At 38.2% G+C, this 26,518-nt stretch overlaps 1 protein-coding gene and 1 long non-coding RNA gene across 5 annotated transcripts; one reads left to right on the top strand and one right to left on the bottom strand.

The window, feature by feature from the left end:
- The first annotated feature begins 357 nt into the window (after positions 1-357).
- LOC149402641 (uncharacterized) lies at positions 358-2,213 on the top strand. 4 transcript variants are annotated; one of them, XR_016296024.1, is made up of 5 exons: positions 358-486; positions 1,139-1,196; positions 1,319-1,363; positions 1,471-1,510; positions 1,855-2,213. It is a non-coding gene; the product is annotated as an uncharacterized LOC149402641 (long non-coding RNA). The 4 variants fall into 4 exon arrangements; XR_016296022.1 differs by having other exon boundaries at positions 1,139-1,363; positions 1,910-2,213; XR_016296021.1 differs by having other exon boundaries at positions 1,139-1,363.
- A 1,093-nt stretch (positions 2,214-3,306) lies between these two features.
- Positions 3,307-6,996, bottom strand: LOC149402640 (UDP-glucose iridoid glucosyltransferase-like). The gene is made up of 2 exons (XM_089609837.1): positions 6,413-6,996; positions 3,307-4,197 (listed from the first exon to the last, which is right to left on the bottom strand). The coding sequence occupies exons 1-2, from the start codon at positions 6,855-6,857 to the stop codon at positions 3,326-3,328; spliced, it is 1,317 nt and encodes a 438-aa protein (XP_089465963.1). The 5' UTR covers positions 6,858-6,996; the 3' UTR covers positions 3,307-3,325.
- Positions 6,997-26,518: the final 19,522 nt, after the last annotated feature.

Here is a 26,518-nt window from a genome sequence, read left to right as displayed (position 1 = left end):
TTCTCTCTGTCACTATAACATCTTTACGGTTTATTTTTATTTTAGAGTGCTTTTATTCCAGAAATTGTTGGGAAAACAATCACATGCTGCAAATTTTTACCTTCTATTTGTTGGGTCTATCCCACTTACTTTCCTTCCCCAATTGGTCTTTTTTTTTTTTTTCAACAGATCTAGAAACATCCCATCATCAACGTGTATCGGAACTGCAACGCCTTCAATCATTCCTGTCCTGTTGAATTTACTACTTGCGTGTGTGAAGTTATTTTCTTGTGAATGGTGCATGCTTTTGTATATAAAGAAAAAAGATCATTTGTTATTTGTTTAGCAAATAATTAATTTTACATGAATGAACAGCTTCGGCACAAGTGAGAGATAATGAGTTGAAGCCCAAGTTGAGAATGCTAAACAACAAGCTACTTTAATGGCACTTAAGTCTCAAGTAACTTCAGATGAAGCACACATTCACCTTGATCTTCATACTCTCAGGTACAAGCTTCATATTTTACTCAGAAAAAAAAAAACACATCTTCATAAAATCTTTCATCATATCTTCATCGGATACATGGTACCAACCCCTATCATCTTCCAATCCAAAAGATAAAAATGCATGAAAAAAAATGCCAGGCTGTTTTCAGATAAGTTGTGTTCAAAATGAAGTGTGAGGATGCTAGAATGAATATCTTAACGCTAACATAGCACTGTTTGGTAGTACATATTGTAGCCCTGTTCGGTAGACAATGCCTGTTCTACCCTTTATTTCAGTTCAAAGTTATTGCACATTACTATCTGTATTAAATTGTGTGCGTTTGTGCAAGAGAAAACACTCAGAGTTGGTAGGAGAATTATCAAATTTTTATCACAAGGAACATAAATTATTGTCTGAGGTTTGTACTTCTAGCAAATCCTTTCATTACAGCCACTGAGCGTTTGCCTGGATTTGACTAACTTATGTGTTTTTTGTCTTGATATGGTTGGATAAAGCTAATCAACTCTAATTATATGAAGAAGCTAAATCAGTTTTTTGGTTACCCTCTATGTTTCTATAACTGCAGCTTGAGCATTTTTGTACTACTTCATGAGCATTACCTTTCAGCTTTTGTATCAAAGCTGAGTCAGCTCTTTTTGCTTCATTAAACAGTTCGGAGAACGTTTTGTTTGCCTTGTCGATCCGAAGTACCTTAATCGAAACACTCCAGGTTTGGTCTTTTTCGGTATTTCCCACTCCAAATTCGCGAGGCCATTGGCACCGCTCTCATCCACTCTGTACTTGTAAAACAAGCTGTGATCGTCGTCTTCATTGAAGATTTGGACTTTGCAGATTTCCCACTCCAAAATGACCTTGCGTCAAAACCAATTTTCATAGGTATTTTTAGCTTTCTTCGATAATTGTTACTATATAATTAAATCTCTGTGAAAAAAAAATAGTAATTTGCTCATAATTTAATCTATTCTTCATGCATTTTTTAACAGGAAGATCGCCGATTGTTTCTTGCCGTTCTTTGCCGCAAAGGTAAGTCCTCATTCTCTCTCTCACTATCCCTTTATCGCTCTTTCTGCTTCAAATTTCTTAAATTACTATTTTTTCAAATTTCTCAAACAAATTGGGTTTGAAGAAATGTATGGTTTGTTCTTCTTCAGGTCTCTTCTTGGTTCGTTCTATGTTGTTAATTCCGAAATTCAACTTTGGAATTAGGGAATCTAGAATTTCTTTCGTTAATTTTTTTTAAAAAATTATTTGTTTCTTTCTATTGCCTCTTTCATTTTATACCATCGGAATCGTGTTTTTTTTTTGTTTTTTTTTATGTTGACGATTGGAACTTGAGCAGCAAAATGACATGCAATTGGTGCTTACAGGATTTGATCTTTGTCTTTAATTATCATGCATGTTTGCCTATCTCTGGATGAGAAGAAGCTCGAGGTGGCGCTTCAATATAATGACGGGATCAGATGGTCGAGCCTGACGGACGTAGGGATCGGCAATAAGACAGCGAGAGCCTCAACGAAGAGCTCTTTATATACGTCGTCGGAATCGAGCTCAGGACATACATCGACAAAAATCAGAAGAGCTGGTGATTCATTTGAGGCATGTTCTCTCAGTTTCTTGAAGTTTTTTTTAAATCGGGGAAAGTAATATAAACACGATGTTTAATCTTTATTTTCATGAAGTTCGTCGATATAATTATATTATGCCTATGATTGGACATGATTTTTTTTTTCAGATTCTTTCTCTCGGTTTGTCTGTAAAAAGTCAAATGATTCGTTCTGTATGCATTCAGTTTTAGATTCAGAGAATATGCATTATAAAGTAATGTGCACCAGCATTTATGGCATTTATACGGGTAAGTATTTTTCAAAACTCATATTTACATATCAATTAAAGTACCTATGCAGTCAACGTCAAGTACAAGTGCAAGACAAGGAATAGTTGGTTGAGGGTAATCACATAAGTTGTCTCAACCACATAATAATGTGTTGCGGGAGTAGGAAAGATTGAGGAAAGAAGCAAAGCGACGTGGCGGGAGTTTTCAATTGAAGGAATTACACTCTGCCACGAATAATTTCAATTACGACAATAAACTCGGAGAAGGCGTTTTCGGCATTGTCTATTGGGGGTCAGCTTTGGGACGGATAGCAAGTAATGTCTCTATTTTTATAGCGATTATGAAACGATCTCAAGTAGGCTTCGATTATCCATTAGCTTCGTTCTTTCAACCAAGAGCTGGAAAACAAAGAATCACACACTAGCGATGATCAAGATCAGGAAGACACAGTCCAAAAGAAAGATGAAGATCACTCCCCAACAACATCAATCTCTAACAAAAAGTAAAAAAATTGAGTAAAATATATCTTCTTAAGTTACTTTTAAACTTTTTGGATTGTTATTTTTTTCCTTCCTTCTATTTGTCTATCAAGACACCAAACTTTTGACTTTTTATTTACTTATGTCAATTTTTTTTTAAGTATGTCATTGACTATATATTTCCTTGAAATGTTTGCACTTATTATGAGAGTCTCTAAAAAATTAAACTCCCTAAGTATTATGTATGGTTGAAATATTTGATATCTTAATATTCATTTATAACCTCATGCTTTGAAAAAAAACTTGGTAAATTAAATAATAGATATTTTAATTATTTACTGATTACAACTACAAACACCACGTGCTTCGCACGTGTTTCAGACTAGTGTATATATATATATATATATATATATATATATATATATATATATTATAATGACACAACATTGTAGATTGTACCTAGTGAACATCAAACACACTAATTGGGTAGTAAACTACGTGTAGGAAACAGAAAAACAACACATTTCAAAACATGATGAATTTTGCAAGCTCATTCAAGGAGCTAATGGACGAACCATCTTCAACCGTACAAGCTTCAATTTTTACTTTAAACTCATCGGCTCTTTTCCTCATCTCGTTCCCTTCGTCCTCCAACATCAACGCTCTCACAACCCTCTCAATATCTCCCCTCTCTAAACCTTCCATCTCGAACCCGACCCCCCAAACGTGGCTCACGTACCTTGCATTCACTCTCTGGTCTCCCACACACGGCCTGCAAATCATTGGTACTCCTTCAGAGAGGCTCTCCAGCGTCGAATTCCATCCACAATGGCTCCAAAACCCTCCAACCGAACTGTGCTCCAAAACCTCCCTTTGAGGTGCCCATTTTACTATGAGCCCTCTATCCCCAACTTCCTCGAAAAAGTCTTGGGGCAAGAGCTCGATCCAATCCAAACCGTTGATGGAACTCGGCCTGATCACCCACAAAAAGGGTAGCTTGGCATTGGCTAGTCCCCAAGCCACTTCACATGCTTCTCTCTCAGCCATTGTTGCTATGCTTCCTGAGAGGCTAACGTAGATGACCGAGCCTTCTGGGTGCTTGTCGAGCCACGAGGCGCAACTTTCGTCCTCTTTGATTAAGCTACTCGAGACCGGTGGGCTTATCTTGTGTATAGGACCAATAGCAAAGATTGGGATCCGACTTTCTTGTTTGTGTTTGTCTAGAGTTGATTGCTCGAGGCAATTCGTTGTGTTCCATATAATGCCCGATGGGGCTCTTTTGCCGAACGCCTTGCGTAATAGTACCGATGAAGAGATCTTGGAAGTCAAGGAAAGAGGAAGATCCTTGAACCTCAAGGGGTGTAGCTCTGGAATAATTTCATTTGAGAGAGAATAATCTACAGTGAAGCAATTGTATGAGAATCTATCTCTACATTCAATGTTTTAGTAAGTGTAAGGGAACAAGTGATCACATATTTGAAAGAAACTACAAAAAAAACATGAATAATCAAATCTTTTTTTAGCGAAAATGTAGCTAATATAATCATAAAAAAATATAAACAAATGTGGTGGCTAATATTATATGCACCACTACACAGATGATTTTATACAATATAGTCACAAAATGTAAATAACATTTGTAAAATGTTCACGAAATATTTTAATAGAAGACGAAAAAAAGTTCAGAATATTTCAAGGACTGTATGCGAGGATTTTGTGATACATAAAATAAATGTCAGTATATATATGTTTTGTTAATGTTTAAGCAGGTCGCTATGCAGGGCCGGCCCGAACTCATCCGGGCCATAGGCGAATAAACATTTGGGGCCTTTTGATAACAATGAATTCTATAGCACCTCAAAAGTACAATTTGCGTAATTTGATACAATAGTCAATGTCGTTGGAAAATACAATAGCCTATTGACACAATGATTCTCTATTAAATTATATAGAAAAAAAAAATCAATGGCTACCAGGGATATGTCTTTATCAGTCAGTGAAGAAACCAATCACATAAAAAGCAATCAGACTCCATAAAAAAAAAATAGCAATCTGAGAAGCAGGAAAGCTAAATAATAAGAAAAAAGTGTACACAAACAAACCTTCTCTCCTCTTTTCTCTGGTCTCTTCCTCGGATCAGTTATTTGGCATTATTTTTAGAAGAAGCGCAGCGGAAGAATAGTCGAAGGAGATGAATCGGTTGGATTTTTTTTTATTAATAAAAAGGTTCTGATATATGAATTATATTTAGCTGGATTATTTCAAATTTTGGGGGCCCAATTCAATTGGGGGCCCTAGTCACAGGCCTTATTCGCCTATACCAAGGGCCGGCCCTGTCGCTATGCACAGCTTCAATTGATTTCCAAATTAGATGATTTGAAAATTTGAGACTAGACCGAATTGTTAAAAAAAAAAAACTAAACGGTACTCGACTATTTTAAAATAATTAGTTCTCTTCTTTGGAGAGCGAGTGAGCAATCCCGTCAGATGCATCTCGGCATCTATGCTACTGTTTATCTCTCAAGAGTCTAGTTCTCTTTATTGATTAATTTGTGCTTTTTTTTAGAACAATTTCAGCAATTATGTAAGAGTTTATCTCCGATGCGAACTATATATTCACTCTTCATAATCAATACCGTCAATAATACATTTTTCGTTCTGAAAAAAAAAGACGGTTTTAAACTGGTATTGTCCAATTTGATCCGATTTAAATTGTCTCGAATAAGTTTTTAAATAATTTTTTTATTTTTTTTTATCAAATTTCACAAGACTATAGTGAGTTTTTTAAAAATATTTTTCAAAAGATCCTATTAGAGTCTGGGTCTAAATGTCTTAGAATTATTAAAAAATAAAATAAAATAAAACTTAGATTTGGTCTTGTTCTCTCGGGTTACTTCCCTCTCGCGGAGAATGGGTGTTTATAGAGTCGGAAGGACTCAAGGAGCCCCTTTGGGCGCGCCTGGGCGGCACATGGCCGTGTGATGACCGGGTGACCGGCTGGGTGGTGGGCTGGAGCCCCTGCCACGGAAGAGGCCGGCCGTGTGCTTGGGAGCCGACTGTGTGGTCTTTGTGCCCGGGCCTCTGAGGCATGGGCCGGCCGGCTGGTGGACTGAGGCACGGGTTGGCCGGCTGGTGGACCGGCCGTGTGGCCTCGTGATCGGACAACAGGCGGCGTGTGTGGTTGCGATTTTGTCTTCCAGATTTTGTCATGGATCCGTCTTTTGATTTTCCTTCGTCGTCGGAAATCACCACAACTTTAACTAGTCTATATACTTTTGTATTTATGTTAAAATATAATTGAACGAAATCAGTTAAAAGCTATATCTTTATTATATTTAAGTAACAATAGAAAAATAACTATGTTTTCTCCCGTTAAAACTTGAATTTTATTGTACTTGAACAAATATTGTAACTTTGATTTTATTAAAAACATTAATTAGTGGTTACAAAAGACATAGAGACACACAAGTAACAAACAGTATCTCATTTCAAAAGATGATCATAATCGATTTTGTATAATAAAAAAATCACAAAAGGTAATTCATCTGTAGCATATAGTTTGAGTCAAGTAATTATCAAGTGTCTGATTGATGAATTATAACATGCTCGTACCTTGGGAAATAAGATCAGCTCGTTCCTCGAGCTCAAAAATGGTAGAGCGAGCCAAGGAAACCGCGGCGCTGGTGGTGCGATAGATCAAGCTTGGGATGTTGAGACCGAGCGCCACGTCTTCGGCGAAGAACATGAGCTCGTCTGCGATCACAGCGCGCGTGTCCGCTGCTCCTAACATATACGCTTCAAAGGCCTCCTTGCAATTCTCGTTGACCTTCAGAATAGCTGCCACCATACCGGTGGACACGTCAGAGGAGGATTCGTCGGTGGTCAACGGGACGAAACGGAAGTCGGGGTTGACTTTGGGGTTGGGAGAGTTGTGAGAGGCGTGAGCGACGGTTATGGAAAAGCCCATTGAGTGAAGAGCTTTTCCGAGTTGAAGCATTGAATTGATGTGGCCTTGATATGGACACGGCACTAGAATCAACCCACCTTGTTTTGCCATCTCTCTCTCTACTTATCAGATCGGATTCTGCAAGGACCTGAGTATAAGTGCTCATCGCTTTCAGAGGGATATATGCCTTCTTTTAGTGGAATTTTAGACCCCAAAAATAAAAGAAATTAGAGTGAATGACATTTAATAAAGAAAAGCAGACCTAAAAAAAATATCTATGGAAGGGAAAAAAAAAACACCTAGCGAGCACTTAATTGGCTCGGAGATACTATCGAGATAGCAGTTTTATTTATTTTTTCATCAAAAGATCCTTTTCGATTAACCATTAGCAAAAGAAAAAAAATAAAAAAATAATAAAAAAAATACAAAGCCTGTTGTCGCACGAAAATGAACAACGATTAAAAACCTCGGGCGGTTCGATCCAAGGCCGGACCAAGTGACCGCGCCCGGGCCAAAAATGTGAACTCGAAGACCGAGTTGCACCGGGATCAGGCCAGACCCTGAGGTGTGTATTGGAGGGTGTGACCGTGCCAAAGGTTGGATGTCTACGTACCCGTCATCCGGGATCAGGTCAGAACATAGTTCAATGTAGGTGTGGGGGCTATCTTGAGCTCGGATGTTGAGAATCTAAGACTTTAGAGAAGGACCCGGCTCGTAGCGTCTAGTGAAGACTTTAGAGTGGTCGCTTAACTCGTAGCTCAGAGTTCTAACTCAAGGGCCAAGAAGCTGGGGCGCAGGTTGTGGGCTGTGAAGACTCGGGTCGCAGAATTGGAACGCGCTCCCTCTCGTCGAGGGGGGGTTCTCGGATTTCTGAGCCGAGCCGGGAGAGGAGGAGTGAGAGAGCTCTTGGAATGTCACAAGAGTGGTGAGAGAGAAGAAGGTTCTCCAAAATCTCAAGAAGAAGTGAGATCAAGGTGAAGCCAAAAGGTCCCCCTCAAGTGAAAATGAGTGTTGGGGAATCAGGCGCGTATCAGACACGAACAATCATTCTGATGCTACTCGTTTGAGATGATTCCACCATATAACCATATTAATGCGGAAAAATAATTAATTACGCTGATCATAAGCTAATTAAATTATGGTTATAATTAACAAGATCTAGTTATGTTTAATTAATTTAATTCACGAGAGCATATTTATCAAGCAACCGATTTGAGCGAAAAACGAATACTTACATTGATTTTCGGTTCAGCTACAGAACGCTCCTAAACCAATCGCGTACTCTTTGCGTCGTCTTGATGAAGGACTCGAGGATGACACCTTAGTCTTCCGAAACGTAATCTTCGAGACGAATAAGAAAGATGAGTGGGCACAGTCTTTATCTCACTAGATCACGAAACTAGGTGTTTCGAGATCTCTTTCTTATTTTACTAAGAATGGAAACGAATTTCCGAGGGGAGAGAGAGGCAGAAGTGCACGGCCAAGGGAGGCTAGAGTGCACAAAATTTTTCTCAAAAATTGCTTATTTTTGCCTTCTCATGAACCCCTATTTATAGTAGTAAAAGGAGATATTCATGGAATCTTCCAGAATATTTTATTTCCTTTATTGTGTTCATACTAGTGGATTAAATCTAGGCCATTGGATCTCAACAAATGAATCTTACTTTTTCTCTCATCCATTAGATCAATATCTATGGGATATTATTCTCTATTTAAATAGAGAATATTTTATTTAGTGAGATAATAAAGGAGAATATATTATTTCCCTTTAAATATATTATCATATATTCTCCTAAATACTTTCCTTTAAATAAGGAGAAAATATAGGACAATATCTTATATTATTCTCTCTCCTTTATTTAAACAACTAAAGAGAAAAAATTGGTAAATACCAATTATGTAAAAGTTGGATTTGATGGCACACGGCCAAGGTGAATTTGCGCAATTCCCATGCCAAAATTCCCAATTCCGATTTTCATATTTTGTGCAAGGCCCAATTGCTTAAAACCCAATTAATTATTTATTTACTTGGTCCAACAATAAACAAATAATTAATAATTGTTTATTTACTTGATCAAACAATAAATAAATAATTCTACCATAAATATTTATTTAATTCTGCGAATACCCGTTTTCTAGAATTAATGCTGTCAATCACAATTACAACAAGTGAGATTAATAATAATAAACATTATTATACGAAAGTTCTTATCCGCCTTTATCAGAGCCGAATCGGGGACTATGGACCTAGTAATAGAAGCTTAACAAATCCGATGAAAAAGACGAAATAGTCCTTTCTCTTTTTCCATCGATTCGTCTAATCTTGGTCAAATACTCCACTTTGTAAGCCAAGACTGAACTCTCCTTTAATACTAGAATTATATTTACTCATCGTGACGAGTGTCCACTGATATAGTCAGTTGGTGATCAAGATCCTCCAGGTTCAACCTGTGTCAAGAGAAGTCAATTTTTCTGTTATACTTCTCTTGATACATATCAGCCCTAAGCATTGTTGCTTCCCCAACGAATGATTCTTTCGAACGTTACTTATTTCGAAAGTGCTAGCAATCTATCGGTTCTGGAATCAACCCTTAGGTGAGTGAACATTAACCTTCTTTCAGGAAGGTTGGATTCCGTATCTGTAAATCACTTCCCACTCGAATCATGCTCTGAGAGACTCCCAAGACATAAGCTGTGATTAGCATGGATAGCCTTTTAGCGAATGAGTCAAAGAGCTCAGTAACATGACCCAGTGTCCATGATCACTTCAGGATTCAGATCAAGTCTCACTGTGACCATCATAGCGGCCTTGGTTAGTGTGTCGTAACGGTCCTTAAACGACACATCTACAACCAAGACCTGTCCAAGTCGTACACTTACCACAAGTGTAGAATGCTCCCACATAGTGATCAGCCTTCACCTATGTGTTCCACATGTTGTCAATGGTGCCCACAAGAAGAGTTGTAATCTTTATTTTTTACATTTGATGTAATAAAGTCTCATGAAGACTCTTGCTTGTAATTGCCTATTCATTCATTAATAAAGTTGAAACGTTCATTCATTCTTTCTTTGTTTGAAGCTTTATGATAAAACCTTAGTCTTTTAGTCCATAACAAACTAAACAACTTACGAAGAGACAAATGTAGATTTGCATGAACAAACTCTTCGTAGTTTGCTTAAAACGATATATTCGCAATCTTAGGGTCAAAGGACTATTGACCTCAGTACGATTGTTAGAAGAATCTATGATGTCTGGTTATGAGGCATTGAGAGTTGGAGACTCTATAATTCTTCTAGGTATCTTCCGAAGGTACTGAATTGACCAGTGCACTTCTAGAGACAAGATAAGAACAAACCATTTAACCTCTTATGTCTCGAAGTCACTATGTATGAATTGCATCATGCTTACCTTAATCCTGAAATGAGACATGCCATTTCACACCTTAGTATTCTCATTTGAGAAAGTCAGAGTTCGGACTCACTATGTGATTCCGAACAGGGCCTATTGGTGAAGTACTAAGTTGTGAGTATGTCATGAGTAACTTTGTGAAGTTCTCATAGATATGGAATTCATGTACAAGATTGCTGAAATGCAATGTATGTCACCTCATGCTTTGTTCCTTGGAGTGTGAATAAATGAACTGGCCAGTGTCCAAATTGAGTCCTGACTCTTTTGGATGAAACAATGTGACTTGTTAGCTCCTCGTCATATACATTGTTTCTAACTTATTCACAAGCGACAAAGGAGTTGAGGAAATAACAGCTAGAAGGGTAAACTGGTAATTTAGTAAATCCCGACTAGCTGATGACATTCATGAAGGGTAGGATAGATAATAGGGTAATTAAGCTAAATAGCCTCCTGAAAATAGGAAATTTATTTTTAGCCAACGTTTCGTTAATAAGTGGTAAATAGCCAGGGGGATTTATTTACAGCTAATATAGGACGAGACTACCCTTATATTTTCCCGCCCATTAACCTCAGGAAATTTAATATCATTAAACGCAATAACTGCCGTGTAATTATAACCACAGATCACGTAATCTTCTCTCTCATAGAAACAGAAATTTCAAACACGAAATCCCACTCCTTCTCCTTCTTCTCTTCTGCGCGCGGCCACCAGCACCAGCCCGAGCCCGAGCTTCTCTTCCTCGCGCGCGCCATCCCGCTGAGACCGAGCGCCGCCGTCTTCTCCTTCTTCTCTTCTGCGCGCGGCCACCAGCACCAGCCCGAGTCCGAGCTTCTCTTCATCGCGCGCGCCATCCAGCTGAGACCGAGCGCCGCCGTCTTATTCTCCTCCTTCTCTTCTGCGCGCGACCACCAGCACCAGCCCGAGGCCGAGCTTTTCTTCCTCGTATTCACCATCCCGCCGACGAAGAGACACCGGAGAATAGGTGGAATTCCAGCAGTATCTTTGAATGTGGGTTGTGGCTTCATGAAAGTGTTTGGCCGTGTCGTTGATTTTGAGTTTAGGCCGAGTGGTGAATACGAAGCTTATTTACAGACTTATTTACAATATATATACTGTAAATACGGAGGTTATTAACGAAATATTCACTGTAAATACTAAACTTATTTACTGTATTTTCGTGTAAACAAAATTAGAAACTAATAACCTAAAAATATGCGCTCATAATAACTACCTGCACGATTTCAAAATTAAAATTTTGAATTTTGATTTTCAAAATTCTCGGCCTAATTGAATATTGTTTAATTAAAACTTGCCGAAAATTAAACTTACCGGAATTGTTTTCAAATTTCAAACAAAAAAACTGCATAATACGAAACTGATTTATAGTATATTCATTGTAAATACGAAACTTATTTACAGGTTATTCGTGTAAACTAATAACACGAAGTTCAACAAATATCAACTATTAATATTTTCAATAAATATAATTATTATTAACAGATTTCCAGTGAATAATTTGTAACAAAATTAGAAACTAATAACCTAAAAATATGCGCTCATAATAACTACCTGCACGAAAATTAAACTTGCCGGAATTGTTTTCAAATTTCAAACAAAAAAACTGCCTAAAAAAGAAGTTACTAAATCGGTCAAACAATGGCAAATCAGTAAAAAAATCCTTCTTAAATGAGCCGCCACGTAAGCGTCTAGGCTATTTACGGATTATTAACAAAACGTTGGCCAATTTTAAATTGCAACACTTTTCGTGGCTTAAGCGGCCAATTTTTTGTAGATAATATTCAGTGGATCCGCTCATTATAATTAGATCGAATTCTTGAGTAGAAAACAAATTCATTTGAACCGAGAGATTTTCAGTGTCAGCTCTTTAGTGGAGTCAGTTGGCATTAAGCTAAACTTGGAAAAAGTTTGTGAACTTTTGAGTCCAAGTGTTTAGCTCAAGCTTTGTTCATTTGGGTCCATGAGGTCACTGTCACGAATCACATCGATATGAATAGTTAAACTGGAAGCTAAGTCAAAACAAGAACGAAAATAGTCAAAAAGGTATTTTTGTCTTTTGAGACAAAGGATGAAATGAATGTCAATAAATTTTTTGACAAGTTCATTTGATGACTTAATGTCACTCGGCCATGACTTGATCATTGGGCCTTGCGAATTAATTTCATTTCATAAGAATTTTATTGAAAATTCTTAATGGGCCTTTTTCATGTTCTCATGAATAAATGAAGAAGCTTCTAAAAGCTCCTTCTAGAGACATATTGGGCGCCCAACATACCTAAGGAAATAGAGTTTATTTTGTGCATAAATGTATTTAGATACTTGCCAAAAGAAAAAGACGAAACAAATTTGCATATGCATGCATAAGGGAATCGGCCATGTTGAGAGAAAAGGCAAGCCATGAACAAAACTGGAAACAAATCAAGGCTTCTAGAAGCCTTATGTTGGCCGAGTGTCTCAAAGGGAAAAAGAGGAAATTGGCTCATGAATATGTGATATTCTATAGAAGAGGAAACTACCTTATTGAAGGTGAGACCTCTCCTATAAATAGGAGCCTCATTTCCTCACAATTCATTCATCCAAGTTTAAGAGATTTGAGAGACTCTCTCTCTAGAACTTGTGGCCGAAAATCCTCTCTCTCTCTCTCTAGTTTATTTTCGATTTTTCTTGTCTTGGCACCTAGGTCCTCACTTGACCTAGAGTTTAGCTCTGCAACTTCGAGACTCGTTCTTAAGTCGTAGTGTTTAAAAGTGCCCACTCACTGATTCCTTTTATTTCGAGTGATTTAGTGATAGAAACTATCGTGGTTGCTCGAGGTGCCGAGGAAAGAAAAAGAGACGTGCTGCGAGGGGAGACGAGCGTTGCAAACTTTCCAAAAGCTTCTTCAAAGTTCAAGCTTCAAGAAAGGTTAGTAAACTTCTAGCTCATATAGTTTTTTAATTACATGTACTTGCTTCTTTGTCTAGGTTAGTAAAAACTGTTTTAACTTGAAAAGAATTTTTTTTAAAATTCCGCCGCTTCCCGAAGCGTTTAATCTTTTTCTTAAACCCTAGGTCAATTCCAACAAATGGTATCAGAGCTATGGTCAAAGAGATGCATGTACATGTTTTTAAAATTATGAGCTTGAAAATCGTTTTCGAAAGTTTACTAATTTTGTGACAAGTTAGAATTGTAATCTTAGATTTTTTTTAATTTATTGCTCATGCCTTTAAATTAAAAATCATGTTGATTTTCTATGAGTTTGGGATGTTTTTAAAACACATTAGAATCAGTTCTAAAAGTTTTTAATTTTTTATATTGAAAAACGTGTTTTAAAGGTTTGAGAAATTTCGAGTAAATTTTTGTGACTAGTTTTGTTATCTTGCTAGTTTCTTATTTTTACTTGAATCGTTTTATGCTTGTTGTTATTTCTTTTATGCCTTGTTATTACCTTGCTAATAAAACAAAAATAAAAGCTTTAAACAACCTTCATAAAACGTTCCGTTACACTCGATTCTTTTTCGCACCTAAAAAGGACCAAGCTTTAATTATTTCTTTTTCTTCGAGCTAGAGTAAACCCGCATTAAAAGTGGCATAACTCTCTGCTCAGAAATCTAAATTTAATGATTCTTAAATCAAATTATAGCTCTGTCTGTCCTCTATCCAATGCCACCGGTTTCGGTTCAAAAGGACATCGGAGCCGCCAGATATGGTGATTTTACTCCGAGGTGCGCCGCTGTCTGAAACTCCAGTTTTTTTAGAAATCCGGATTTTCAAACCCCACTACCATGAGTTATAGGACTCTAATGAGAAACTTTTCTTGAGCAAAAATGTTTTTCATATGATTATAAACATGATGTATAAAGATTAAAAGTTTGATTTTTGAAAGATTAATTGAAATTGAGTTTTTACAAAACTAGTTTGAATTTTGAAAAACCGTTTTCACTTTCAAACTTGAAAATATTTTGTCACCCAAATCAAATAAGTTTTCAAAATGTTTTCAAAACTATATCTATATCACATATGTTCAAAATCTATATGCTCTTGAAAATTTGAGTGGGACGTCTCTTTGTAGACAAGCCGAAAAATAAAAAGATGTGTAATCTCAAACTTTCAAGTGTTCGAGTGAGTTGAAGTTCACACTTCCCTCATGCACTTTCCCGAAATAGAAAATAGGAAAAAATCGAGTATGTACCTTGTGCCTTTATGCACTAATACTACTCTGAACATGTCGATCTAGGATTCTCTTCTAGTTGTCCGCTCCGTCGCTCTCTAACTAGGAAATTTGTTTCCGAACTTATAAGAGTCGATGAACCAACTCCAAAAACTAAGTGGGAGGGTTATACTTGTTGTTTGTAACCCACGATCCCCAACACTAATGAAAGAAGCAATTAACGTGGGACTAAGAGCCGCTCTTGCGACCCTCACTTAAATGGTAGTACTCCAAGGCGTTATTGCTTCGATCATTGCTCAATGAGCTACGTCCGAGAGTGAGACGATGATGGCAAGGCCTCCCCTTGGGGGATTGTTTTTCAAAGTTGATCTTTTGGACTAAGTGGTTGGTTGCACACTTAGGCTCAATCCCTAGTAATCCTCCCTTGAGGCTCTGCGAAAGGATGTGAGTGATCAAACTAATTTAAAAGGTGGCTAGTCAAAATAGATGTATTGACATCTTGGCTTAGCATTAATGATGTGTCATTTACTTATAAAAGGAGATTTTTTGCGGCCTTCTCTTGAGGGAGTAAATTATCGTTTGGTTTATAACACCTTTGGATTTTATAAAAGTCTTAATAAAACTTAAATCCTAAACCAAAGACTAATCATAAACTTGTTTCAACTTATATAGGCAATATGTCTCTCAACCATCTCTCTATCTTTCTTTCCTCGATCAAACTCGAAAACGAAAACTACGTAGATTCGAAACGTAACCTCGACATAAAAACTACCGTTAATAAGCACAAATGGGTACTCACCACCCCGTGTCCTCCTCTGACGAATGATGATTCAACTCAAGAGGACAATGACGCCTTAGCGGCCAGGCTTCGATCCGATGAGATTGTGAGGTGCTATATCTTGGCATCTATGAACAATATGCTGAAAGAGCAACATCGTGACATCGAGACTGCCGCTAACATGCTCTACAATCTCCTTGAGATGTTTGGAGGGCAAATGCGTCAAACAAGGCTACAAGCAGTCCGACAGTTTATGAACTGTCATATGCAGGCTAGGACTCCTGTTGGAGACTTCATGATACTGATCATTAGTTTTCTGAATAAAATGGAAATCCTAGGATCTGAGATTGATGGGAAGAACATCATAGATATGATCTTAGAAACTCTCCCCGCATCTCTTGATACCTCCAAGATGAACTATTTCATAAACAAGCTAGAGTACACTGTTACCAAGCTTATGAAGGGACTTCACACTGCTGTAGGTCTCACTAAGAGAAAGAGGAATCAAGGAGAGGCACATGCTACTGAGTACAAAGCCTCCGCCTCTAGAACTGAGAAGGGACCTTACAAGGCCGATAAAAAGAACTGTCCCACCTATCTCAAAGCAAAGGAACATAGTATTGTACTAGTTACCGAAGCATGCTTAGTAGCTGATAATGTATCAACGTGGATTCTTGACTCCGCTGCTACTAACCATATTTGTTGTTCCTTGAATGGTTTCAAGAAAACCAAAAGCTTAGAGGAAGGTGAGTTCTATTTCAAATGGGGTGATGGGAGCCTGGTGTCTGCGAAGGCTGTGGGATCCGTGACGCTGTCTTTTGAAGACCGCACTTTAAACTTGAATAATGTTTATTTTGTTCCTACCTTTGGGAAGAACTTAATATCCGTTGCTCGTCTTCGTGTGCAAGATTATTGTTTAAAGTTCATTAAGAATGGAATTCGTATTTCGTTTCCTGATAATTCTTTTGTCACTGATGCATGTATGAAGAATGCTCTTTTCTACATCTATCCCACTCAACCTTCTCTTTTAGACACCGAAATAGATAATGATCTAATTAGGGAGCCAAAGAGGATCAAACTTTTTGAATCCTCCGATCTAACAAAATTAACATACCTCTGGCACTTGAGACTTGGTCATATCAGTCTAGATAGGATTAAGAGACTTGTGAGGGACGGTCCACTCTAAGCCTATGCAATAGGTTCACTACCTACTTGTGAATCCTGCATAGAAGGAAAAATGACAAAGCGACCTTTCTCCGATAAGGGTCGAAGAGCCACTGAGTTGCTGGAACTAGTACATTCTGATGTATGTGGTCCGCTCAGCCAACATGCACGTGGAGGATACGAATACTTCGTTACCTTCATCGATGATTACTCACGATATGGGTTTCTCTATTTTCTCAAACACAAATCCGAGACCTTTAACGTATTTAAGGTCTTTAGGGCTTTAGTGGAAAAGCAAACTGGCAAAGTGATCAAAACCCTTCGATCTGATCGAGGTGGTGAGTATATGTCTGGAGAGTTCGATGACTTTCTTAAAGAAGAAGCTATCGCTTCTCAGCTTACCGCACCTGGCACGCCTCAACAAAACGGAGTGTCAGAGAGAAGAAACCGAACTCTTATGGAGATGGTTAGATCAATTATGAGTTACTCATCACTCCCTCTTTCCTTTTGGGGATATGCCCTTGAAACAGCCGCCTATATTCTGAACCAAGTTCCGTCCAAAACGGTTCCTGGTACTCCTTATGAACGATGGACTGGCCGTAAAATGAAGCTTGGCCGCATCCGAATTTGGGGTTGCCCTGCACACGTGCTGAGGCAAAAGACTAGCAAGTTGGCTAGTAGGTCAGAATTGTGCCTGTTTGTGGGATATCCAAAGGAAACCAAAGGTTTTACTTTCTATAGTCCCGAGGACGATAAGACTTTCGTTAGCACGAATGCTCGTTTCCTTGAGGAGGACTTTATGAAAGATGCAAAACCTAGAAGCAAAATTGTGCTTGAAGAAAAGTTGGGTGAGGAAGCTTCTACCTCATCTGTAAGAATTGTTCTTACCCCAACTGAAACACAACCTAACTCATCAGAATCTCGTCAAGTAGTACTTCGACGTAGTGGGAGGGCTGTTCAACAGCCTGACAGGTACATGTCTTATGGAGACTCTCTTGTAGCCGTCTCCGACATGGATGACCCTGTTTCCTATAGCCAAGCGATGGCTTGTTCTGAATCAAACCTTTGGCTTGACGCCATGAAAGTTGAAATGCACTCGATGTATGTCAACAAAGTCTGGAAACTTGTAGACCTTCCTGAAGGGATTAAACCCGTAGGGTGTAAGTGGATATACAAGAAGAAAAGGGGTCCTGATGGGAACGTCAAGACGTTCAAAGCACGACTTGTGGCGAAGGGTTATACCCAACAAGAAGGGATTGACTATGAAGAAACCTTCTCGCCAGTCGCGATGCTTAAATCCATCCGCATACTCCTATCCATAGCTGCAGCTCTCGACTATGAGATCTGGCAAATGGATGTCAAGACAGCCTTTCTGAATGGCAATCTTGACGAGCGCATTTACATGGCTCAACCAGACGGTTTCGTGGATAAAGGTCAAGAGACCAAGGTTTGTGAGTTGCTCAAATCCATTTATGGACTAAAGCAAGCATCTAGGTCATGGAATATTAGATTCGATGAAACTGTAAAGAGCTTCGGCTTTGAACAGTCAATAGATGAGCCTTGTGTTTACAAGTTAATACACGAAGGTAAAGTTGTGTTTCTGGTACTATATGTCGATGATATACTACTCATTGGTAATGACGTGGGTAAGTTATCTGAGGTTAAGGTCTGGCTGGTAAAGCAATTCGATATGAAGGATCTAGGAGAAGCCGCGTACATTCTGGGGATCCAAAATCTTTCGAGATAGGAAAAACCGGACCCTGTCGCTCTCTCAAGCATCTTATATTGATAAGGTAATGGATCGCTTCTCGATGCAAGACTCCAAGAAGGGCCAAACACCCTTTAGGCATGGAGTTTCACTCTCTAAGAACCAGTCTCCCAAGACTGCACAAGAGATTGAAGACATGAGGAAAATTCCTTACGCCTCTGCCGTAGGAAGCCTCATGTATGCTATGCTTTGCACAAGACCTGACATCTGTTTCGCCGTTGGCGTAGTTAGCCGTTTCCAATCCAACCCTGGACCCGAGCACTGGATTGCTGTTAAGCATGTTCTTAAGTATCTTCGAAGAACTAGGAACTTGATGCTTACATACTCAGGTACTGACCTGACTATGACGGGATATACCGACTCCGATTTTCAAGCGGATAAGGATTCCAGGAAATCCACTTCGGGATCTGTGTTCATCCTTAATGGTGGAGCTGTTGTGTGGAGAAGTATTAAGCAATCTTGCATTGCTGACTCCACAATGGAAGCAGAATATGTGGCTGCTTGTGAAGCATCCAAAGAGGCTGTATGGCTTAGAAAGTTCCTTAAGTATTTGGAAATTGTTCCAAACGTCGACGAGCCCATGACCCTTTATTGTGATAATAGTGGGGCTGTCGCTAACTCAAAGGAACCTAGAAGCCATAAGCGCTCTAAGCATATTGAGAGGAAATACCATTTGATTCGAGAGATCGTGCAGCGCGGAGACGTGGAAGTGAAGAAGATCTCAACGGTGGACAACCTCGCAGATCCATTCACCAAGGCCCTAGCGAACAAGGTCTTCGACCAACATCGTGAGGGATTAGGCATGAAAGACTACACATATCTTCTTTGAGTCAAGTGGGAGTTTGTTGTCAATGGTGCCCACAAGAAGAGTTGTAATCTTTATTTTGTACATTTGATGTAATAAAGTCTCATGAAGACTCTTGCTTGTAATTGCCTATTCATTCATTAATAAAGTTGAAACGTTCATTCATTCTTTCTTTGTTTGAAGCTTTATGATAAAACCTTAGTCTTTTAGTCCATAAACAAACTAAACAACTTACGAAGAGACAAATGTAGATTTGCATGGACAAACTCTTCGTAGTTTGCTTAAAACAATATATTCGCAATCTTAGGGTCAAAGGACTATTGACCTCAGTACGATTGTTAGAAGAATCTATGATGTCTGGTTATGAGGCATTGAGAGTTGGAGACTCTATAATTCTTCTCGGTATCTTCCTAAGGTACTGAATTGACCAGTGCACTTCTAGAGACAAGATAAGAACAAACCATTTAACATCTTATGTCTCGAAGTCACTACGTATGAATTGCATCATGCTTACCTTAATCCTGAAATGAGACATGCCATTTCACACCTTAGTATTCTCATTTGAGAAAGTCAGAGTTCGGACTCACTATGTGATTCCGAACATGGCCTATTGGTGAAGTACTAAGTTGTGAGTATGTCATGAGTAACTTTGTGAAGTTCTCATAGATATGGAATTCATGTACAAGATTGCTGAAATGCAATGTATGTCACCTCATGCTTTGTTCCTTGGAGTGTGAATAAATGAACTGGCCAGTGTCCAAATTGAGTCCTGACTCTTTTGGATGAAACAATGTGACTTGTTAGCTCCTCGTCATATACATTGTTTCTAACTTATTCACAAGCGACAAAGGAGTTGAGGAAATAACAGCTAGAAGGGTAAAATGGTAATTTAGTAAATCCCGACTAGCTGATGACATTCATGAAGGGTAGCATAGATAATATTCAGTGGATCCGCTCATTATAATTAGATCGAATTCTTGAGTAGAAAACAAATTCATTTGAACCGAGAGATTTTCAGTGTCAGCTCTTTAGTGGAGTCAGTTGGCATTAAGCTAAACTTGGAAAAGGTTTGTGAACTTTTGAGTCCAAGTGTTTAGCTCAAGCTTTGTTCATTTGGGTCCATGAGGTCACTGTCACGAATCACATCGATAGGAATAGTTAAACTGGAAGCTAAGTCAAAACAAGAACGAAAATAGTCAAAAGGGTATTTTTGTCTTTTGAGACAAATGATGAAATGAATGTCAATAAATTTTTTGACAAGTTCATTTGATGACTTGATGTCACTCGGCCATGACTTGATCATTGGGCCTTGTGAATTAATTTCATTTCATAAGAATTTTATTGAAAATTCTTAATGGGCCTTTTTCATGTTCTCATGAATAAATGAAGAAGCTTCTAGAAGCTCCTTCTAGAGACATGTTGGGCGCCCAACATACCTAAGGAAAGAGAGTTTATTTTGTGCATAAATGTATTTAGATACTTGCCAAAAGAAAAAGAGGAAACAAATTTGCATATGCATACATAAGGGAATCGGCCATGTTGAGAGAAAAGGCAAGCCATGAACAAAATTGGAAACAAATCAAGGCTTCTAGAAGCCTTGTGTTGGCCGAGTGTCTCAAAGGGAAAAAGAGGAAATTGGCTCATGAATATGTGATATTCTATAGAAGAGGAAACTACCTTATTGAAGGTGAGACCTCTCCTATAAATAGGAGCCTCATTTCCTCACAATTCATTCATCCAAGTTTAAGAGATTTGAGAGACTCTCTCTCTAGAACTTGTGGCCGAAAATCCTCTCTCTCTCTAGTTTATTTTCGATTTTTCTTGTCTTGGCACCTAGGTCCTCACTTGACCTAGAGTTTAGCTCTGCGACTTCAAGAATCGTTCTTAAGTCGTAGTGTTTAAAAGTGCCCACTCACTGATTCCTTTTATTTCGAGTGATTTAGTGATAGAAACTATCGTGGTTGCTCGAGGTGCCGAGGAAAGAAAGAGAGACGTGCTGCGAGGGGAGACGAGCGTTGTAAACTTTCCAAAAGCTTCTTCAAAGTTCAAGCTTCAAGAAAGGTTAGTAAACTTCTAGCTCATATTAGTTTTTTAATTACATGTACTTGCTTCTTTGTCTAGGTTAGTAAAAACTGTTTTTACTTGAAAAGAAATTTTTTTAAAATTCCGCCGCTTCCCGAAGTGTTTAATCTTTTTCTTAAACCCTAGATCAATTCCAACACCACATATATGACTTTAGATATAGCTTTCCAGGCGTATATCAGTCATCGACCTCGTTTTAGCGCACCGCCCGAATTCAGGTGCCCATCACGTGACTCAGTTTAATACGGAGGCTATGGAAGATAGGTGTTATTGATTCTAATTGTTTAGAACTCAACCCACTAATCATATAATGCTAATAGAGTTATCTTATTATCGAATTTAGTAATCATTTATTCATTATCTTCAAGTGGGCAATATTCCCAACAATCTCCCACTTTGACCAGAGAAGATAAGTTTCCTTCAGCCATTTTAATTCTTTGCCATCATTATAGACGGTTTAGACTTTGACCCAGGATTGAGATTCCCATCATATGGATTCCCACTTTTATCTATACTCTATCATTTATGTCGATCTGACATATGTCCCATTTTTCATATTATTCTAGTTCATGCATTTTTGCAAGTGATCTTTGACTTACAATTTAAGGTCAAGTCAATTTGTTCACAGTAAATAAATTTACTTTAGAACAAATTAACACTTCGCATACCTTTAGATTATACACCAGACTTTATATCTAAAGATAACAAGTCTCCCTATCAAGGTGTACATCCCTTTGGTGCCAAAACAGATTGCACCATTGCATGGTTTGATCTCATCACCACTTACTATAGTGTGATTTATTGAACGTGTTTATATAAGAACTTTATTGACATATTTCCATTACTTGGTTATTTATAGTTCATCCTTGTTTGTCGTGTTCATATTCAATATATACACAGGACTTTAAGGATCTACTATATTTAAATAACTAAGTATCTCACTATTTCCAGAAATTACAGTGTTTACAACACATGTAGTTATTCTCGGAAATACGACATTGTCTAAGGTCTAATTATTAGTCCTTTTAAAGATAATGTCGATAGCCTCAACATTGAGCTCATACCTTATATCAATAAGTATGTTTGAGACATAATGGAACGAGCATGTCGTTTCTAAATTTAATTTTAGAAACAGTTAGCTCAGTCAATTTACTTGTGTCATAATGAGGTCTAGAACTATTATAGTAATGACTTTATTCATGACACTTGTTTAGGAGCTACACTTATCAATCATTCTCAAAATATTGATTATAACAAACATCCATGTACAATCATGATTAGTTTGTTAAGTACTTAGGATCTACCTTTCATATCTCAAAAGGTTTAGTAGTATAACTACTTCGATCCACGTCTTTATGTTATTGGAACTTCATTCTCAAAGGACAGTTCACCTTCAATTTTTTTAAGATCCCAAATGAAGTGGTTCGTGGTATCAGAAAGAAGAGTATCATTGATGATAGTGTCTCTCCTTAAGGGCTCAATCCCTTACCTTATAGCTTATTAAAGCTTAAACCATTTCATTAATCCTTTTATAGATCTCTCTATTCCTTTAAGCTAATAGCTTAACAGGTAGATCTATTAAATATGGGCTAATAACTTTCAGACAAGTTAGTTTGATCGAGAGTGATATCTCAAGATCATATCTTTCCATTTAAGGAAAGTTTATTGTTGATGAGAGTGACAAGGATCCATTCTAGGATGCTCCCACTAGGTTATTGATTTTAACGACAAGATAATTCAAAATTATTTTTCCTTTCAATTCATTGATTTATGTGGCAAGGTAATCATTGATTACTCTTCCAGTTTAATTATTGAATAATAGCATATACATTCCGGTTAAGGATGCCATCTTCAATTATGGGTTTAATCCTATGAAGGATGTTGCTATTTATTGAACAACAAGTGGCTAGATTTCATTAAAGAAAGCTCCCACTCTTTTTTTGAACAATAGTGACTAGAATCCAATTAAGGATACTCGCACTCAATAATATTGGTTATTTAGTGGCTAGGTTCCATTTATGGATGCTCCCACTAAGTCAATGAATAAGAGTAGCTAGGTTCCAGCTAAGGATGCTCCTACTCGATTATTGAATTTTAGACTGGCTAGGTTCCAATTAAGGATGCTCCCACTCAATCAATAAATCTAGAGTGGCTAGGTTCCATTCAAGGATGCTCCCACTCAATTAATACGAATATTAGTGACTAGGTTCCAATTAAGGAAGCTCCCACTAATTTAATTCATCATCAACACTAACTCTTAGTTGTGTTTCCTTTATTACTTATGTTGGAATCGATCTAGGGTTTGAGAAAATAATTAACGCTTCGGTAAGCGGCGGAATTTTAAAAATTTTCTTTTACAAGTAAAACAGTTTTTACTAACCAAGACAAGTGCAAGTACATGTAATTAAAAACCAATATGAGCTAGAAGTTTACTAACCTTTCTTGAAGCTTGAACTTTGAAGAAGCTTGTGGAAAGTTTGCAACGCTCGTCTCCCCTCGCAGCACGTCTCTCTTTCTTTCCTCGGCACCTCGAGCAACCACGAAAGTTTCTATCACTAAATCACTCGAAAAGAAGGAATCAGTGAGTGGGCACTTTTAAACACTACGACTTAAGAACGAGTCTCGAAGTCGCAGAGCTAAACACTAGGTCGAGTGAGGACCTAAGTGCCAAGACAAGAAAAAATCGAAAATAAACTAGAGAGAGAGAGAGAGAGGATTTTCGGCCACAAGTTCTAGAGAGAGAGTCTCTCAAATCTCTTAAACTTGGATGAATATGAAATGTGAGGAAATGAGGCTCCTATTTATAGGAGAGGTCTCACCTTCAATAAGGTAGTTTCCTCTTCTATAGAATATCACATATTCATGAGCAATTTCCTCTTTTTTCCCTTTGAGACACTCGGCCAACTCAAGGCTTCTAGAAGCCTTGATTTGTTTCCAATTTTGTTCAAGGCCTTGCCTTGTCTCTCACTTGGCCGATTCCCACTTTCCTCTTGGAGGAAATTTGTTTCCTCTTTTTCTTTTGGCAAGTATCTAAATACATTTATGCACAAAATAAAACCTCCTATTTCTCTATTAGGGTAGGCGCCCAAGTCTCTCTAGAAGGAGCTTCTAGAAGCTTCTTCATTTGTTCATGACAACATGAGAAAGGCCCATTAAGAATTTTCAATAAAATTCTCATGAAATGAAATTAATTCACAAGGCCCAGTTAATCATATTATGGCCGAGTGACATTAAGTCATCAAATGAACTTGTCAAAATTTATTGACATCCATTTCATCCTTATGTCTCAAAAGACAAAAATACCCTTTCGACAATTTTCGTTCTTGTTTTGACTTAGCTTCCAGTTTAACTATTCCTATCGATGTGATTCGTGACAGTGACCTCATGGACCCAAATGAACAAAGCTTGAGCTAAACACTTGGACTCAAAATTTCACAAACCTTTTCCAAGTTTAGCTTAATGCCAACTGACTCCACTAAAGAGCTGACACTGAAAATCTCTCGGTTCAAATGAATTTATTTTCTACTCAAGAATTCGACCTAATTATGATGAGCGGATCCACTGAATATTATCTATGTTTACCCTTCATGAATGTCATCAGCTAGTCGGGATTTACTAAATTACCATTTTACCCTTCTAGCTGTTATTTCCTCAACTCCTTTGTCGCTTGTGAATAAGTTAGAAACAATGTATTGACGAGGAGCTAACAAGTCACATTGTTTCATCCAAATGAGTCAGGACTCAATTTGGACACTGGCCAGTTCATTTATTCACACTCCAAGGAACAAAGCATGAGGTGACATACATTGCATTTCAGCAATCTTGTACATGAATTCCATATCTATGAGAACTTCACAAAGTTACTCATGACAGACTCACAACTTAGTACTTCACCAATAGGCCTTGTTCGGAATCACATAGTGAGTCCGAACTTTGACTTTCTCAAATGAGAATACTAAGGTGTGAAATGGCATGCCTCATTTCAGGATTAAGGTAAGCATGATGCAATTCATACATAGTGACTTCGAGACATAAGAGGTTAAATGGTTTGCTCTTATATTGTCTCTAGAAGTGCACTGGTCAATTCAGTACCTTCGGAAGATACCTAGAAGAACTATAGAGTCCCCAACTCTCAATGCCTCATAACCAGACATCATAGATTCTTCTAACAATCATACTGAGGTCAATAGTCCTTTGACCCTAAGATTGCGAATATATCGTTTTAAGCAAACTACGAAGAGTTTGTTCATGCAAATCTACATTTGTCTCTTCGTAAGTTGTTAAGTTTGTTTATGGACTAAAAGACTAAGGTTTTATCATAAAGCTTCAAACAAAGAAAGAATGAATGAACGTTTCAACTTTATTAATGAATAGATAGGCAATTACAAGCAAGAGTCTTCATGAGACTTTATTACATCAAATGTACAAAATAAAGACTACAACTCTTCTTGTGGGCACCATTGACAACAAACTCCCACTTGACTCAAAGAAGGTGTGTGTAGTCCTTCATGCCTAATCCCTCACGATGTTGGTCGAAGACCTTGTTCGCTAGGGCCTTGGTGAATGGATCTGCGAGGTTGTCCACCGTTGAGATCTTCTTCACTTCCACGTCTCCGCGCTGCACGATCTCTCGAATCAAATGGTATTTCCTCTCAATATGCTTAGAGCGCTTATGGCTTCTAGGTTCCTTTGAGTTAGCGACAGCCCCACTATTATCACAATAAAGGGTCATGGGCTCGTCGACGTTTGGAACAATTTCCAAATACTTAAGGAACTTTCTAAGCCATACAGCCTCTTTGGATGCTTCACAAGCAGCCACATATTCTGCTTCCATTGTGGAGTCAGCAATGCAAGATTGCTTAATACTTCTCCACACAACAGCTCCACCATTAAGGATGAACACAGATCCCGAAGTGGATTTCCTGGAATCCTTATCCGCTTGAAAATCGGAGTCGGTATATCCCGTCATAGTCAGGTCAGTACCTGAGTATGTAAGCATCAAGTTCCTAGTTCTTCGAAGATACTTAAGAACATGCTTAACAACAATCCAGTGCTCGGGTCCAGGGTTGGATTGGAAACGGCTAACTACGCCAACGGCGAAACATATATCAGGTCTAGTGCAAAGCATAGCATACATGAGGCTTCCTACGGCAGAGGCGTAAGGAATCTTCCTCATGTCTTCAATCTCTTGTGCAGTCTTGGGAGACTGGTCCTTAGAGAGTGAAACTCCATGCCTAAAGGGTGTTTGACCCCTCTTGCAGTCTTGCATCGAGAAGCGATCCATCACCTTATCAATATAAGATGCTTGAGAGAGCGACAGGGTCCGGTTTTTCCTATCTCGAAAGATTTGGATTCCCAGAATGTACGCGGCTTCTCCTAGATCCTTCATATCGAATTGCTTTGCTAGCCAGACCTTAACCTCAGATAACTTACCCACGTCATTACCAATGAGTAGTATATCATCGACATATAGTACCAGAAACACAACTTTGCCTTCGTGTATTAACTTGTAAACACAAGGCTCATCTATTGACTGTTCAAAGCCGAAGCTCTTTACAGTTTCATCGAATCTAATATTCCATGACCTAGATGCTTGC

The sequence above is a fragment of the Urtica dioica genome, chromosome 3, assembly GCF_054948205.1.
Source record: "Urtica dioica subsp. dioica isolate 48M chromosome 3, U.dioica_male_clone48M_v1_H2, whole genome shotgun sequence".
Classification (NCBI taxonomy): Eukaryota; Viridiplantae; Streptophyta; class Magnoliopsida; order Rosales; family Urticaceae; genus Urtica; species Urtica dioica.
This window is presented reverse-complemented; position numbering and strand designations above follow the sequence as displayed.

Coding starts and splice junctions, on each gene's coding strand:
- LOC149402640 (XM_089609837.1), bottom strand. CDS start 6,857: ATGGCAAAACAAGGTGGGTTGATTCTAGTGCCGTGTCCATATCAAGGC. Junction 4,198..6,412: donor AGCTGATCTTATTTCCCAAG/GTACGAGCATGT, acceptor GCTTCACTGTAG/ATTATTCTCTCTCAAATGAA.